The 17,371-nt window shown below is 34.6% G+C and overlaps 1 protein-coding gene across 9 annotated transcripts in view; it reads left to right on the forward strand.

Moving 5' to 3' along the window:
- LOC117324901 (dual specificity protein phosphatase CDC14AB-like) overlaps nucleotides 1-16,533 on the forward strand; it is a 52,692-nt gene extending 36,159 nt beyond the window's left edge. For 4 of the 9 annotated variants that reach the window (XM_033880731.1, XM_033880732.1, XM_033880737.1 and 1 more), the window contains 3 exons: nucleotides 413-460; nucleotides 7,264-7,402; nucleotides 13,267-16,533. In XM_033880731.1, the coding sequence (XP_033736622.1) occupies nucleotides 413-460; nucleotides 7,264-7,402; nucleotides 13,267-13,293 (214 nt within the window). In that variant the 3' untranslated portion in view covers nucleotides 13,294-16,533. The remainder of the gene's footprint in view (nucleotides 1-412; nucleotides 461-7,263; nucleotides 7,403-13,266) is intronic. The other 5 variants (XM_033880733.1, XM_033880738.1, XM_033880734.1 and 2 more) reach the window with 5 other exon arrangements.
- The last annotated feature ends 838 nt before the right edge of the window (nucleotides 16,534-17,371 follow it).

The following is a 17,371-nucleotide window of genomic DNA, read 5'->3' on the forward strand; positions in this document are numbered from 1 at the left end:
TTTTTCATTTCTATTTGTCATTATACTGTGTCTTGTAACAAATTTGTTGTTAAAAGTTTATGAGAGGACTTTTATTCTTTTCTATGTGATACTCTATTGACAACTAACAAATTCCTTTAAACCAGTTTTTGGGCCTTAATATTCAGATGTAGATACATATGGTGTCCTCATATCTTTTTTAATATGCTCATTTTATTTTTATTTTGTATAGAAAGTTTTTTTATAACTAACATGAAAGTATGAAATTGAATTGCTTTCTTGTCATTTTTGTTTTCCTCAAAAGTTAGTTTGGAAGTGTATAATTTTTTAATGAACTTTGGAAGTGTATAATTTTTTAATGAACTTTGGAAGTGTATAATTTTTTAATGAACTTGTGAAGTTGTGTATGAAATGTCACCTTCTGGTTTTGTAGAAAGTACCACTCCCACACCTATAGCCTGAGGAAGGCCATGGGCACAAGGTATCTATTGCCCTAACGAGATGTATACTGGCGTTTTTTTTTCTTAGTTCCCTGGTCCACAGGACCCGTGATTTTTTTACTCCTACAGCGATCCTCACGTTTGGTTCTCACTGCATGCTTGTGTACGGTCAAACCTAATTTGTTATCCAGCTGTGATGTTTTTTGTTTTATTTTTTTTTATTTTTCTAAATTCTCATATTTTTTGTAGGCTTGGATTTTTGTTGGACTTGTGATTGACATTAATTTGGGGAGTGTTTGTGTAATGTATTTTGTATTGTCAGTCGGCAATTTCTTTAATACGAGTTGTATGTCTTAATAAACTGTTAATATTGTCTGAATGAGGATATGGGCAACTTAGTATTTGTTAGATAGAAGTAACAATGGAAGTAGATATGTATTTGGTGTTTTTGTATTACAGAATTACACTAGGGAATATCAGTCTAGGATCTAAAGTGGTCAGGAAGCTGACATTAAGTGGGTTTTATTGGTAGATTAATTACAAACTTTATCACCAGGAATTATAAATATTTCCAGATAAAAGTTACTTTAATGTAACTCTGAAATTAAGGCTGACCTAATATGATTTATGAAATACCTTGCTTATTTTATTGTTTTATGTGTTTATTTTACAGTTATACAATGACTGTCCATCTGTCTGTATGTCCGAGTTTTTGTTTCCTTTTAAATGATCTCTCCTATCTCTCATACCTTCTGCCACAATCCATTATTTTTTTCTATACGTGTTTGGACATGGTAGTTTGATCTGACACAGCGTTGTACCTTCCTTGTTATCTTGACTATATCTTGCATGTGTATGGTTTTTTTTTTTTATGATGGACATAATATTTTGTGATGGTCGTGCCATATTTCAAACTGCAGGAAATACTCTGAAGTCAAATCTATGTGTGTGAAGTAAAGATAAGTTTGTATGTATAACACAACTCCAGAAAAGTGACTTTACGGTGGTTTTAGATTGGAGATTTTTTAGCAGTTAACTCAGATATGTTTACAATATTATGTCAATAAATTGATGGTCACCAAGGCATTAAAAAATATATACTTTGTGTTTCCGCTAACATGCCAGTAAAAAATAGGTAGGTAGAGAAATCTTTTATCTTTTTTACTAAGGTTGTATGGAAATCTTGACTTTGATAGCCCTTTCTTGAAAATGGACAAAAACACTTCAGGGTAAGCACAAAATTAAAGGGTTATTGGGGTTTAACAGAAACAGGATTTTTTTGGCCTAATTGTATATTGGGGCAAAAAATAGTTTAAGTCCTCTGGAATGTGATGTGATTCAGTTCGTATTCAAAGAAATCAGAAGTAAAATATTTTTTGGTTTTGAAGCTAGCAATTCACCCTTTCTCATTTTTGTAAGAAAAAAAATCTGGTGATAAATATACATTGTAGAAATTTATTGACTTTATGATGTTAAACATTTGTAATAATATTAATAACGACCTGTTATGTGGCCTGTCATTTCCTCTTGGTCGTATTTAACCTGATGTCCTAGTTTTCATTCATGTCACTTCTTCACAGATTATATCATACACAAGTTCTGCTGTACATGTATTTCCTCATTCAACTTCCCTAGTAGTCAGTTAACTGTTGGTGATGTATCTGTGGCTGTGATTAGCATATCATTTTATCATGCCACACTATTATTTGATGTTTCCTGTAAATACCCCAAGTTCATCTCCGATGACTCCTGCTTATTTTAGCTAAATTTGTTCAAAGATGAATTATTTACTGAGAGTTGATGTCCTCAGCTGGGTTAAAATATTAGATGCAGCAAGCTTGCTATGTTGTTATAATACCAACCTGATTGTAAAACTGGGCATGGTAGTGAGCATTGGTCTACAGCATGCTTATAAACAACATCTTATTAATGTTATCATATGCTTGTTTACACCCTACCAAAGTTCTTTTATTCCTTTCTAACTAGATGTATTTATTCTAGGATCATACTGCACAGCTGTTTTAAGTTGATAGCATTTCGTCATCATTCAAGTATTGATTAGAAAAACTATCACCAATTATTATCCTGGTATTAACGAGAAGGGTTGGGTAGAGAGGCATTAGTGATCCAATCACTCAAAACGCCCACTGTGTCAATGTTACTTCTCACCCCGATGTATTTACACATTCTGGTTCATCTGTTTTGTTCCTCTCGTGTATTTTATGAATATGTATCGGTTTATGAATATATTTGTTGAGAAGTATTAGGAACAGTTTTTTCTCCTAATCAGCACAAAGGTTTTGGCTATTTGTATGCAGTAGTATCAAATGTAATTTTCAGCGTATTTGAATTGAACTCGGAAACAATCAGTGTTATTATACTGAGAACGAGGATTCACTTTCCTTCTTGTTTATCAGTTTGTTGGGGTCTACAGTCACAACCTTCATAAGAACACTCTTAATTTCCATATAGTTTACCAATTTGTTGGGGTCCACAATTTATAGATGTCTGAATCTCAATCATGGCCTTAATGGTTTTTTTAACTAGAAAATTGTAAAACCATAGATAGAAACAATGAGTTTTAGTAATACCAATGAGTTTTAGTAAAACCAAAGTGTTTTAATAATACTAATGAGTTTTACTAAAACCAAAGTGTTTTAGTAATACTATTGAGTTTTAGTAATACCAATGAGTTTTAGTAATACCAATGAGTTTTTATCTTTTCTTCATTATCATTTCCTAAATCTTTTACTCTGTATCAACCAATACAAACCAGTGAATACACAGATGTACATATCTACAATTCCTCTGACAGTCAAGGTAACGGGCCTCTAGTTATTCTTTTGTTTCCAACTTGCTACACATCTGTTATAACTTATATTTATTTGATGGCAAGTACTTAGACACAGTCCTACACTGTCACTTAGTCTTAGTTTCATAATTCAAACTCAATGTCATACCCACCTTACCACCGACATGTCACTTCTATAGCCACTTTATATCATATCCACCTTACCACCGACATGTCACTTCTATAACCACTTTAGGTCGTATCCACCTTACCACCAACTTGTCACTTCTATAGCCACTTTAGGTCATACCCACCTTACCACCGACATGTCACTTCTATAGCCACTTTATATCATACCCACCTTACCACCGACATGTCACTTCTATAGCCACTTTAGGTCATACCCACCTTACCACCGACATGTCACTTCTATAGCCACTTTATATCATACCCACCTTACCACCGACATGTCACTTCTATAGACACTTTATATCATACCCACCTTACCACCGACATGTCACTTCTATAGCCACTTTATATCATACCCACCTTACCACCGACATGTCACTTCTATAGCCACTTTATATCATACCCACCTTACCACCGACATGTCACTTCTATAGCCACTTTAGGTCGTACCCACCTTACCACCGACATGTCACTTCTATAGTCACTTTATATCATACCCACCTTACCACCGACATGTCACTTCTATAGCCACTTTATATCATATCCACCTTACCACCGACATGTCACTTCTATAGCCACTTTAGGTCGTATCCACCTTACCACCGACATGTCACTTCTATAGACACTTTATATCATATCCACCTTACCACCGACATGTCACTTCTATAGACACTTTATATCATATCCACCTTACCACCGACATGTCACTTCTATAGACACTTTATATCATATCCACCTTACCACCGACATGTCACTTCTATAGACACTTTATATCATATCCACCTTACCACCGACATGTCACTTCTATAGACACTTTATATCATACCCACCTTACCACCGACATGTCACTTCTATAGACACTTTATATCATATCCACCTTACCACCGACATGTCACTTCTATAGCCACTTTATATCATACCCACCTTACCACCGACATGTCACTTCTATAGCCACTTTAGGTCATATCCACCTTACCACCGACATGTCACTTCTATAGACACTTTATATCATACCCACCTTACCACCGACATGTCACTTCTATAGCCTCTTTAGGTCGTATCCACCTTACCACCGACATGTCACTTCTATAGACACTTTATATCATACCCACCTTACCACCGACATGTCACTTCTATAGCCACTTTATATCATATCCACCTTACCACCGACATGTCACTTCTACAGCCACTTTAGGTCATACCCACCTTACCACCGACATGTCACTTCTATAGCCACTTTATATCATACCCACCTTACCACCGACATGTCACTTCTATAGCCACTTTAGGTCGTATCCACCTTACCACCGACATGTCACTTCTATAGCCACTTTATATCATATCCACCTTACCACCGACATGTCACTTCTATAGCCACTTTAGGTCGTATCCACCTTACCACCGACATGTCACTTCTATAGCCACTTTATATCATACCCACCTTACCACCGACATGTCACTTCTATAGCCACTTTAGGTCATATCCACCTTACCACCGACATGTCACTTCTATAGCCACTTTATATCATATCCACCTTACCACCGACATGTCACTTCTATAGACACTTTATATCATACCCACCTTACCACCGACATGTCACTTCTATAGCCACTTTATATCATACCCACCTTACCACCGACATGTCACTTCTATAGCCACTTTAGGTCATACCCACCTTACCACCGACATGTCACTTCTATAGCCACTTTATATAGGTCATATCCACCTTACCACCGACATGTCACTTCTATAGCCACTTTATATAGGTCATATCCACCTTACCACCGACATGTCACTTCTATAGCCACTTTAGGTCATACCCACCTTACCACCGACATGTCACTTCTATAGCCACTTTAGGTCATATCCACCTTACCACCGACATGTCACTTCTATAGCCACTTTAGGTCATACCCACCTTACCACCGACATGTCACTTCTATAGCCACTTTAGGTCATATCCACCTTACCACCGACATGTCACTTCTATAGCCACTTTAGGTCATACCCACCTTACCACCGACATGTCACTTCTATAGCCACTTTAGGTCATATCCACCTTACCACCGACATGTCACTTCTATAGCCACTTTAGGTCATATCCACCTTACCACCGACATGTCACTTCTATAGCCACTTTAGGTCATATCCACCTTACCACCGACATGTCACTTCTATAGCCACTTTATATCATATCCACCTTACCACCGACTTGTCACTTCTATAGCCACTTTAGGTCATACCCACCTTACCACCGACATGTCACTTCTATAGCCACTTTAGGTCATATCCACCTTACCACCGACATGTCACTTCTATAGCCACTTTAGGTCGTATCCACCTTACCACCGACATGTCACTTCTATAGCCACTTTAGGTCATACCCACCTTACCACCGACATGTCACTTCTATAGCCACTTTATATCATACCCACCTTACCACCGACATGTCACTTCTATAGCCACTTTAGGTCGTATCCACCTTACCACCGACATGTCACTTCTATAGCCACTTTATATCATACCCACCTTACCACCGACATGTCACTTCTATAGCCACTTTAGGTCATACCCACCTTACCACCGACATGTCACTTCTATAGCCACTTTATATCATATCCACCTTACCACCGACATGTCACTTCTATAGCCACTTTAGATCATACCCACCTTACCACCGACATGTCACTTCTATAGCCACTTTATATCATACCCACCTTACCACCGACATGTCACTTCTATAGCCACTTTAGGTCGTATCCACCTTACCACCGACATGTCACTTCTATAGCCACTTTAGGTCATATCCACCTTACCACCGACATGTCACTTCTATAGCCACTTTATATCATACCCACCTTACCACCGACATGTCACTTCTATAGCCACTTTATATCATACCCACCTTACCACCGACATGTCACTTCTATAGCCACTTTAGGTCATACCCACCTTACCACCGACATGTCACTTCTATAGCCACTTTATATCATATCCACCTTACCACCGACATGTCACTTCTATAGCCACTTTAGGTCATACCCACCTTACCACCGACATGTCACTTCTATAGCCACTTTAGGTCATACCCACCTTACCACCGACATGTCACTTCTATAGTCACTTTATATCATACCCACCTTACCACCGACATGTCACTTCTATAGCCACTTTATATCATACCCACCTTACCACCGACATGTCACTTCTATAGCCACTTTAGGTCGTATCCACCTTACCACCGACATGTCACTTCTATAGCCACTTTAGGTCATATCCACCTTACCACCGACATGTCACTTGTTATGTTGTTATGTGTAGTACATTGTGGATCACTGGGTATTGAATACTGGTGCAAGCTTTTAGGTATAGCAGGCTAGTGGGGCATTACAGGAGCTTGGAGGACCTGAAGTACTGTAGTGTAGATCGTTTACAGGGTTAAACAGTGGTCATCAGGAGCCCGACGTGTGTAGTGTTTGGGTGATGTTGCGTAGAAGCCTCACAATAGCTAACCTCTGTGGTGTATATTGGTGTCAGCCCTAACCACTAAACTGGTGCTAACCTTGCCATCATTCATTCCTTCCCATGCAACTTTCCAATATCGATGCATATTTTCCAAAAAAGAAAAATCATAATCAGAGTGATAAAAAGCTGCTAATTGTTTTTCCAAAATTTCAAGATTTTGAAGAAAAAGAGAAGAAAAAAAGTTCATCTTTGTAATTTCATATGCAGCAATAAAGGGTTTTTAGAAGATTTAATTTCGGTATTCATCGCTTTTACTCCATAAGCTCTGCAATATAAACAGTATACCTCTTTCCAAAATCTAATACATATTCGCTTGTGTCTATTGCCTCCCTTGACAGCAGTTCTTCAAGCAGATATGACAATGATTCCCAAGACTACTTTGAGAATAGACTCAACAAGGATTTTAAAAGCAACCTGTATAATACTTCGGGAGACCTGAGCTCATGGCCGTACAAATATCAGTTACGTTCTTCTACAGTAAGTTAATTAATCATTTTCATCATCGTCTTAATCAGCTTCCATGTTGATGGTTTCATCGTTGTGTGTATCTATGTAGCCACTACTCTGACCTAACACACTAATTCTCACCAGTTGTTTTTGGTGTAGACATATATTTCTCACAATCTTGTATTTCAGCCACTATAGCTGTTGTTGATTGCACCTTGGTAGAATGAGCTTGAATTCCTGTTAAACAGGGGCATTTCTGTGTTACCTTTCTGGTCCCTGTCACAGTTCATTACAAGAAATCCTCATCTTATTTTGTAAGACAATAGGATGACAGTATGATTTATGAAACAAATAAATAAGATTTTGATATTAAGGTGAAAATTGATTTAGAATTTTATTTGTTTCAATTTCAAATGCTACAATTTCATTTAAGATGTAAAATGTGTATGAAAGAGAAGATTTATATAAATACCTCAAAGACATCCTTTTAAATGTTCTTCAGTATTTATTGTAATTATATGATATACTTTTCATTTTTAATACATTTCTTTTTGATATCTAAAGTAACAAGAATATCTCTAAAATAACAAGGTTTTACCCCGATTTTCCAGGAGAAAGCTGTGGCAATCTAGGTTACCGGTAGTTAGATAGTTGGACGATACCAGAAAAAAGTTGTTTAAAGCCTCGTCATTGTAACTTAGTATTGTGTATAAAAGTGCAGTGATTTAATGATTGTGTTTTGTTTTTATGTTTTTACAACAGAAATGATTGATATGAAAGGTCAGAAAATATCCACAATTTTTGTAATTAAAAAAAATTATATAGGTACATTGGAGGTATATTCCATAATTATGTTTCTGGATATTTTGTTTTAAAAAAAATCAAAAATATAAAAAAAAAGATAAATGTATTTTTACTATTGATACAAAACATTTAAGTGCTTTAGTTTATAACACATTGCTAAGATTATGAATAGGGCTGTGACCATCTGGATTCTGGTTGTCATGAATGTTGTAGATTCTGGGATGTTGTTGGTAATTGGGAAACATAACATGCTTGATGAACTTTTCACTTTTCTATCATTGAATACACTGTACATTCTGTTGACATTAACACTTTTTCTGATTGCCAGGTTACTAAGCGACCACAAACTAATATTGGCATCTCATTTGAAGGGGACAGTGTAAGATATCTATATAGGTGTGCTGTGGATGTGCAATGTATTCAGTCAGATCTAGAGTACCGTTTTTCTGTAAAAATGGTTGTTGACACTCTAATACCTGTGGATTTCAGAACGGTGTTGGTTACCATTGTAATGATGTATAGCCCTTTGTGTTGTTTTCTTGTTTTGGCTCCGGTTGATCGGAGGATTTTCAAATGTACCAACTTTGTGCTGTGACTTTCTTTATTTCTGACATCTTAAAATCTGATCATAAGAGGTAAGTTCTTGGGAACTTTCAAAGGACAACAGTTGCCAGAGATTTTGGGATCTGGTGAGTGTTTGAGTGACTTTGAAGGTTGTTTGTGAGATTCAAGTGACCTCTCTCCTGACTTCATTCTTATAACTATTTTCTTCTTTCTCTAAGAATCCGTTTGTCAACCACTTATCTCTGAGAGTTGGTTTCTGTCTTTGTTTGTGATACTACGAAAATGACTCGTCATAAGCTAACCGATTACATCTATATCAATTTTGCTATTGTGCTGTGAAATGTAAGTTAAACCTATCATATGTGTTGTTTTTCTGTTTACACAAATTAAGTGACAGCAAATGATAATAGTTTAGGATATTTTGAAACCATCAATGTTGTGAGGTTCACATCTTACATGCGTATATTACTGTACTGGCGAGTTTAACACGTATACGTAACTATAATTGTGTGGTATGTACAGACCTTGAAGCGTTTAACGTTCCCTCCAAATGCGGACCAAACGTATCTTGTGTACTTGGTCAATACTATTAAGGAAGTGAACTGTGTCACCAGTCTGTTAATGTCTAAGACATTGTGATATAACATTGTGCTACACATAAGGCAGGGGACATTGTCTGATAGACCTTTATATAAAAAGTCCTTGAGAGGGCAAAACTGAAATTTGTCCTTGTTTTGTCTGATAGACCTTTATATAAAAAGTCCTTGAGAGGGCAAAACTGAAATTTGTCCTTGTTTGATATAGATTAAGGTTAGCTCCCAGGATTTATCTTGTAATGTCATAGAATATGTATAGATGGACTCACTGTATCTTGAAAGGGATAGGGTATTATTTTGAAATGAATGTAGGATATGTTTGGTAGTATGTCCGAATAAAGAGTAGTGGATAGTGATGGGTGGTTTGGATTGGGGTTGATGGATGGTGATTTTCCTCTGGAAACACTTGCAGATCACTAGAAGTATTGATGTTAAGTTTTTGAATACAGCCTGATTTTTCTGGATGGACTAATGTGAAATTCAGAACGAGTAATGTTCATCACTGATATTTAGCTAGATTTAATCAAACCACCATGCAGAAGGAAGGAATATTTCATAGTTCCTTTCTGTACTTAAAATCATAGTGATTTCATTGTGTTGAGTGGTTTACCAGAAAGGAAAGTTTTGTTTGTAAAAGAAACTTGGATGCCCTCAATAACAAAAATTTGGTTTCCACAAATCCTCTGCCTTTATCTTGTATTGTTGCTTTTTCCTGTCTGACCTGATCTACTGTAAAGTGCATGGTGTGTGTGCTGGAGTGGTCATACCTCATACAGCATCATCATTACACATGTTGTACACATACAACATCATCCTTACACATGTTGTACACATACAACATCATCCTTACCTTACACATGTTGTACACATACAACATCATCCTTACACATGTTGTACACATACATCATCATCCTTACCTTACACATGTTGTACACATACACCGTCATCCTTACACATGTTGTACACATACAACATCATCCTTACACATGTTGTACACATACAACATCATCCTTACCTTACACATGTTGTACACATACAACATCATCCTTACCTTACACATGTTGTACACATACAACATCATCCATACACATGTTGTACACATACATCATCATCCTTACACATGTTGTACACATACAACATCATCCTTACCTTACACATGTTGTACACATACAACATCATCCTTACCTTACACATGTTGTACACATACAACATCATCCTTACCTTACACATGTTGTACACATACAACATCATCCTTACACATGTTGTACACATACAACATCATCCTTACACATGTTGTACACATAAAACATCATCCTTACCTTACACATGTTGTACACATACAACATCATCCTTACCTTACACATGTTGTACACATACAACATCATCCATACACATGTTGTACACATACATCATCATCCTTACACATGTTGTACACATACAACATCATCCTTACCTTACACATGTTGTACACATATATACATCATCCTTACACATGTTGTACACATACATCATCATCCTTACACATGTTGTACACATACAACATCATCCTTACACATGTTGTACACATACAACATCATCCTTACCTTACACATGTTGTACATATACAACATCATCCTTACCATACACATGTTGTACACATACACTGTCATCCTTACACATGTTGTACACATACATCATCATCCTTACACATGTTGTACACATACAACATCATCCTTACCATACACATGTTGTACACATACACTGTCATCCTTACACATGTTGTACACATACAACATCATCCTTACACATGTTGTACACATACAACATCATCCTTACACATGTTGTACACATACAACGTCATCCTTACCATACACATGTTGTACACATACAACGTCATCCTTACCATACACATGTTGTACACATACAACATCATCCTTACCTTACACATGTTGTACACATACATCATCATCCTTACACATGTTGTACACATATATACAACATCATCCTTACACATGTTGTACACATACAACATCATCCTTACCTTACACATGTTGTACACATACAACATCATCCTTACCTTACACATGTTGTACACATACAACATCATCCTTACACATGTTGTACACATACAACATCATCCTTACACATGTTGTACACATACAACATCATCCTTACACATGTTGTACACATACATCATCATCCTTACACATGTTGTACACATACAACATCATCCTTACACATGTTGTACACATACATCATCATCCTTACCTTACACATGTTGTACACATACATCATCATCCTTACACATGTTGTACACATACAACATCATCCTTACACATGTTGTACACATACAGCATCATCCTTACACATGTTGTACACATACACCATCATCCTTACCTTACACATGTTGTACACATAAAACATCATCCTTACCTTACACATGTTGTACACATACAACATCATCCTTACACATGTTGTACACATACACCGTCATCCTTACACATGTCGTACACATACACCATCATCCTTACCTTACACATGTTGTACACATAAAACATCATCCTTACCTTACACATGTTGTACACATACAGTTTATATATATTTATGTTGTTCATTACTTATACATGTATATATTGTTTTGTAGCTTATAAATATGTTGATGATAGTGACTTGAACTAATGTGTTCTACCTATGATTGTAAAAATAAGACATGTTGACTTTTATTTGTTTATATGTGTACTGGTACATTGTAGTAATAACACCATATTGATGAAAGTCAAGGTTTTGATCCATTATTAAATGTTTTAGGTTTATTGTTTTATCTCTTTTCACAAGAGACACTTTTTATTAACTACATATATGCTGTAGACTAGATATGCATGCCCTCTTTGTCTACAGTAAAGAATTTTTAGTTGGCGGCATTCTGTTTTGAGAAAGTGTTTATGATCATTTATAATATATGATAATTCATAATTACCTTACAACTTAGCCACAATTACAAGTTCATAGTGTAAAAAAAAATAGCAACCTGAATCTTTTAACAATGGGAATGCAAATCCATTTTACTCTGGCACACAAAAAGGTAATGACAAAGAATTTCTATCATTTGTTTTTACTACAGGTTCAGTTTGTATCCTGTTACTGGTAACATGGAAATGGATTGTTGCAGAGTTGGATTGTGTTCAAACAAATAATTAAACTACTACAAAAATTAACGAAAAATTCAATGTCTGGACTCTAAATAATAGGATATTAATACAGAGATATCACTAAATAATAGGATATTAGTACAAAGACATGTCTATAAATAATAGGATATTAATACAGAGACATATCTCTAAATAATAGGATATTAGTACAAAGACATGTCTATAAATAATAGGATATTAGTACAAAGACATGTCTATAAATAATAGGATATTAATACAGAGACATATCTCTAAATAATAGGATATCAATACAAAGTATCTCTAAATAATAGGATATCAATACAAAGTATCTCTAAATAATAGGATATCAATACAAAGTATCTCTAAATAATAGGATATTTATACAAAGTATCTCTAAATAATAGGATATTTATACAAAGTATCTATAAATAATAGGATATTAATAGAAAGAAGTAACTCTAAATAATAGGATATTAATACTGATGTATCTCTAAATAAAAGGATATTAATACTGATGTATCTCTAAATAATAGGATATTAATACAAAGACATATCTCTAAATAATAGGATATTAATACAAAGACATAGAAATCTATCTATAAATAAAAGGATATCAGTACAAAGACGTATCTCTAAATAATGGGAAATTAATACAAGAGGTATCTATTAACTTGTATTAAATTGTTAATTCTGTTTGCATTTCTAATCCCAAAATGGCATTGGACAGAATGTTGAATTTTTTAATCTGCCATATTTATTCAGACAATTTCCTCTCTTTCAGGTCGGTTCCTCATACTCGCAGTACTAAGACCACCCTGATACGATGACAGAGCGGAGGGGCTGACAGGAAACTCGCAGAGGGAAGGGGCTGTGATACCAAGTGAACTATGCACATGAAAAACAACAGCTCTTTTGTGACTTTATAAATAACAAGGAAAAGAAGAATCCAATGTGATGAACATAGCTTTTCCTCGTATGCTTGAAAACTGCAGAAGTATTTTAATTATTTATGGAAAATTCGGAGCCTAGGGGAAATTTTATGAATTATAAAGAAGTTTGATTGCGAAGAATAATTCAGTACTTGTTGATCAGAAATAATTAATTGAGCTAGAATTTTAAATGAAATGCATATTTATTTAAATATTAGAGAATTTAGTTCTTAGTCTTTCATAACTAAAAAGAAAAAATGTCAGCTAGAAATGTCCTATCTAGTACCCATTTGTTTTGGGAGTAGAAAGTGTATATTACAGTTTGAAAATATTTATTCATGAAGTGAAATGACAAAACCAAGTGATTATAAAACCATTAGAAATTCTCTAGTCAATCCCATGCTTTTGTTTGAAAAGTGTGTATCCATTTTTGTCCTGTGATCACATCTTTGGTCAGTTTCTTCATAGCAGGAAATGAACATTCTGTGGGTAGATTTTAATCAAATTTTAAAACAAGGAACAGATTTTATCAATGTCTTCTTTTTAATTGTCTTGATAAAATCATTTTAACACAGCATTAGACAACTCTTTGATCTTTAGGCTTCTGGTTTGTTGAATTGTTTTATATTTATATTTTATGGTATTGTTATTTGAATCGTCTTTTAAATGTGTGAGTTTTTTTTTAACCAACACTAAAGGGTCAATACTATGATAAGACTAGATAACTAGACCGGCTCTGAATGTGTTCTCGTCGCTGATATAACTGCAGCGTTTATCACTTGAGTTTTTGTTCAGTGTCACAGTGCGCTAATGAAAAACCTAGGATGAGAAGCAGAAAAATGTGTAACGTCATTTAACCTGTCACTCACTGTTATAAATGGCCTGGATTCTGTTACGTCAGTAATGATATCAGATTCTCAATGTATCCTGTAACATCACATTTGATAGTTATATTCCATATCTATTGGTGCATAAGCACTAATTAAACATAGTGTGTATCAAAATGGTTTTTAATCATTTTTCTGCGTTTTCACTTTTGATATCATGCCTCATGTATTGATGTATTGTCCGAGTCCTATTTAGGGTAGTGTCAGTAGGAACATAGCAGCTTCATTATTTATTTCTGCATGCTCATTTATCTCTATACTCATTGACTATTTTAGAACATTTTAGTTTTTATCGCTCTTTACTTCCCATCTTACTGCGCTTTTACTGTTGATAAACTGTTATCCATTTCTGTGATAAAGATTTAAATATGATGGACAGAAATGTTTGTGTTTTTTTTGTTTTTTTTTGTTTTTTTGTTTTTGCATGTTTTTAGCCAGTTTCATTAGGGAAAAACATTATATTTTACTTTCCAACCAAATACAATAAGATATTGTATGAATGAAAGATTGGATTGTTGTTGTAATGTGTTGTTAAATGTTCTGTTACCAAGGTAACATTGATGCCGGAGGATTGATTGGAATCTTCTTTACTATCCTCGGCAGTATCACACCAACATGGTAACACATATTTTATTTTGGTTGAACTGTTGACAGTATAACAAGATTGTGTTTGTACAGTGTTAATAGCGCCTTATAGCATTTAAACAACAATAGTGTACTACCTGTGTCCACTACTCCCATCATAATCTCTATCAAAAACGTTTTGGCTGTTCACTTTATCTTATTTTTTAAACGTGTAATAGTGTAAGGAATTAAGTGGTGTAGGTAAGGATACACGCGAGCCCTTTTTGGGTTAGGGGGCAGAGAATTGGTAGTTGGTAACATTGGTGATCCTTGTTAACTTGTAAATAACCAATGTACATGAGCTCCAGGTGTGATAACATTGAGTAGTGTTTTGTGTGTTCATATCATCTGTTACTGTAGAAACCTCAGATTTTTATAATCAACCTTGATACTCACTTCACACCTATAGCACACTGTGGACGGTTTCCATACCAGTCATTGTTATCCATTGTGATGGATCTCCATCTGTGTTTTGATTGACATTTAATGCACCACTGACAATTCCATATCAAGTATAACCTGTCAAAATGTCCTCATCAAATATATTACTTAATATAAAACCTTTATTTACTTACAAATAAAAGGAAATTAAATAGAAACTTATTGAAAAAAAAGCATTAACACAATGTAGTCAATTTTGGGTAGATTAATCAAAAGTTACTTAACATTCATATATAGGTCATGGTCATGTCCTTCACTTGTTGTTATCTTAAGGTCAAGGTCATACCACAGTGCCTTTACTACACATATCCACTTCCATGCTAATTTGTTCATCTTGTGCAGAAACATATATTTGATAATATTTAGATAAATGGATAATTAAAAGGGTCTGTAGAAATGAGGGAGATTTTGAATACATGTACTTCTGAATTTAAAAAAAAAAGAATATCTGAGACAAAATATCCATATTTCAAAGAAAAAATGTTTCAAATTTTATTGGCAGCTCAGCTGTACATTTCAAATAGTAATTCTGACAAATCATTATCAGTTCAGACTTAACGATTTTCTGTATACTGTAGTATGACCCTGTATAGCTATAACTGTTAACCAAATAAATGTTTTTAATTCTGTGCAATTAACACATGATTATCGTCCTGTATTTACATTCTACACCAATTATGTGTTGCCATTGTTTGTTGTGTATTCATGCTGTGAACAAATTCTTTGTGCTGGAGTATCGCAAAAATATGTTTAGCAGTATTTTAACCTGTTGAGATGTGATTTTATCACACAAAATATGTTATAAGAAAAAGATGGAAAAAAAATAACAAAAAAAATTTATATATAATCATACAAAGGCTATTACTGTTGTTACTGTTTTCACCCAAAACCTGCACGAAGTTCATAATGTTATTATATTTAATCCTGTGAACACTGGGTGATGATAAGAATGTGATAACCGTTGTAAATTGAGTCAGTGATGATATTTTTGCTGTACAGTTGTATAGATCAGTTTCAATGTGTAGTGATAGTCACATGAGTGTACATAATAATGAACCAATTGTATAGTTGACAATATTTTTATTACTCTATTGTTTTATAGAATTATAGAGAGAATGAGAGAAGAGTGAAATCACTCCTGGGAAAAATAAAATACAATTTCCTTTATACATTTTTGTTTTTATTCATATGAACAGGAATAATAAATCCAGGTATCCGATGGCATTTTAAATAGTAATAAATCGGAATATCCAATGGCAGTTTGAATAGGAATAATAAATCCAGGTATCCAATGGCAGTTTGAATAGGAATAATAAATCCAGGTATCCGATGGCATTTTAAATAGGAGTAATAAATCGGAATATCCAGTGGCAGTTTGAATAGGAATAATAAATCCAGGTATCCAATGGTAGTTTGAATAGGAATAATAAATCGGGATATCCAGTGACAGTTTGAATAGGAATAATAAATCGGGATATCCAGTGACAGTTTTAATAGGAATAATAAATCGGGATATCCAGTGACAGTTTGAATAGGAATAATAAATCGGGATATCCAGTGACAGTTTGAATAGGAATAATAAATCGGGATATCCAGTGACAGTTTGAATAGGAATAATAAATCGAGGTATCCAGTGACAGTTTGAATAGGAATAATAAATCGGGATATCCAGTGACAGTTTGAATAGGAATAATAAATCGGAATATCCAGTGACAGTTTGAATAGGAATAATAAATCCAGGTATCCAATGGCAGTTTGAATAGGAATAATAAATCGGGATATCCAGTGACAGTTTGAATAGGAATAATAAATCGGGATATCCAGTGACAGTTTGAATAGGAATAATAAATCCAGGTATCCAATGGTAGTTTGAATAGGAATAATAAATCGGGATATCCAGTGACAGTTTGAATAGGAATAATAAATCAGAATATCCAATGGCAGTTTGAATAGTAATAAGAAATTGTTGTGTCTCGTTTCCAAATACGGACAGTTAGAGATAGGG

Source organism: Pecten maximus, chromosome 4 (genome assembly GCF_902652985.1).
Source record: "Pecten maximus chromosome 4, xPecMax1.1, whole genome shotgun sequence".
NCBI lineage: Eukaryota > Metazoa > Mollusca > Bivalvia > Pectinida > Pectinidae > Pecten > Pecten maximus.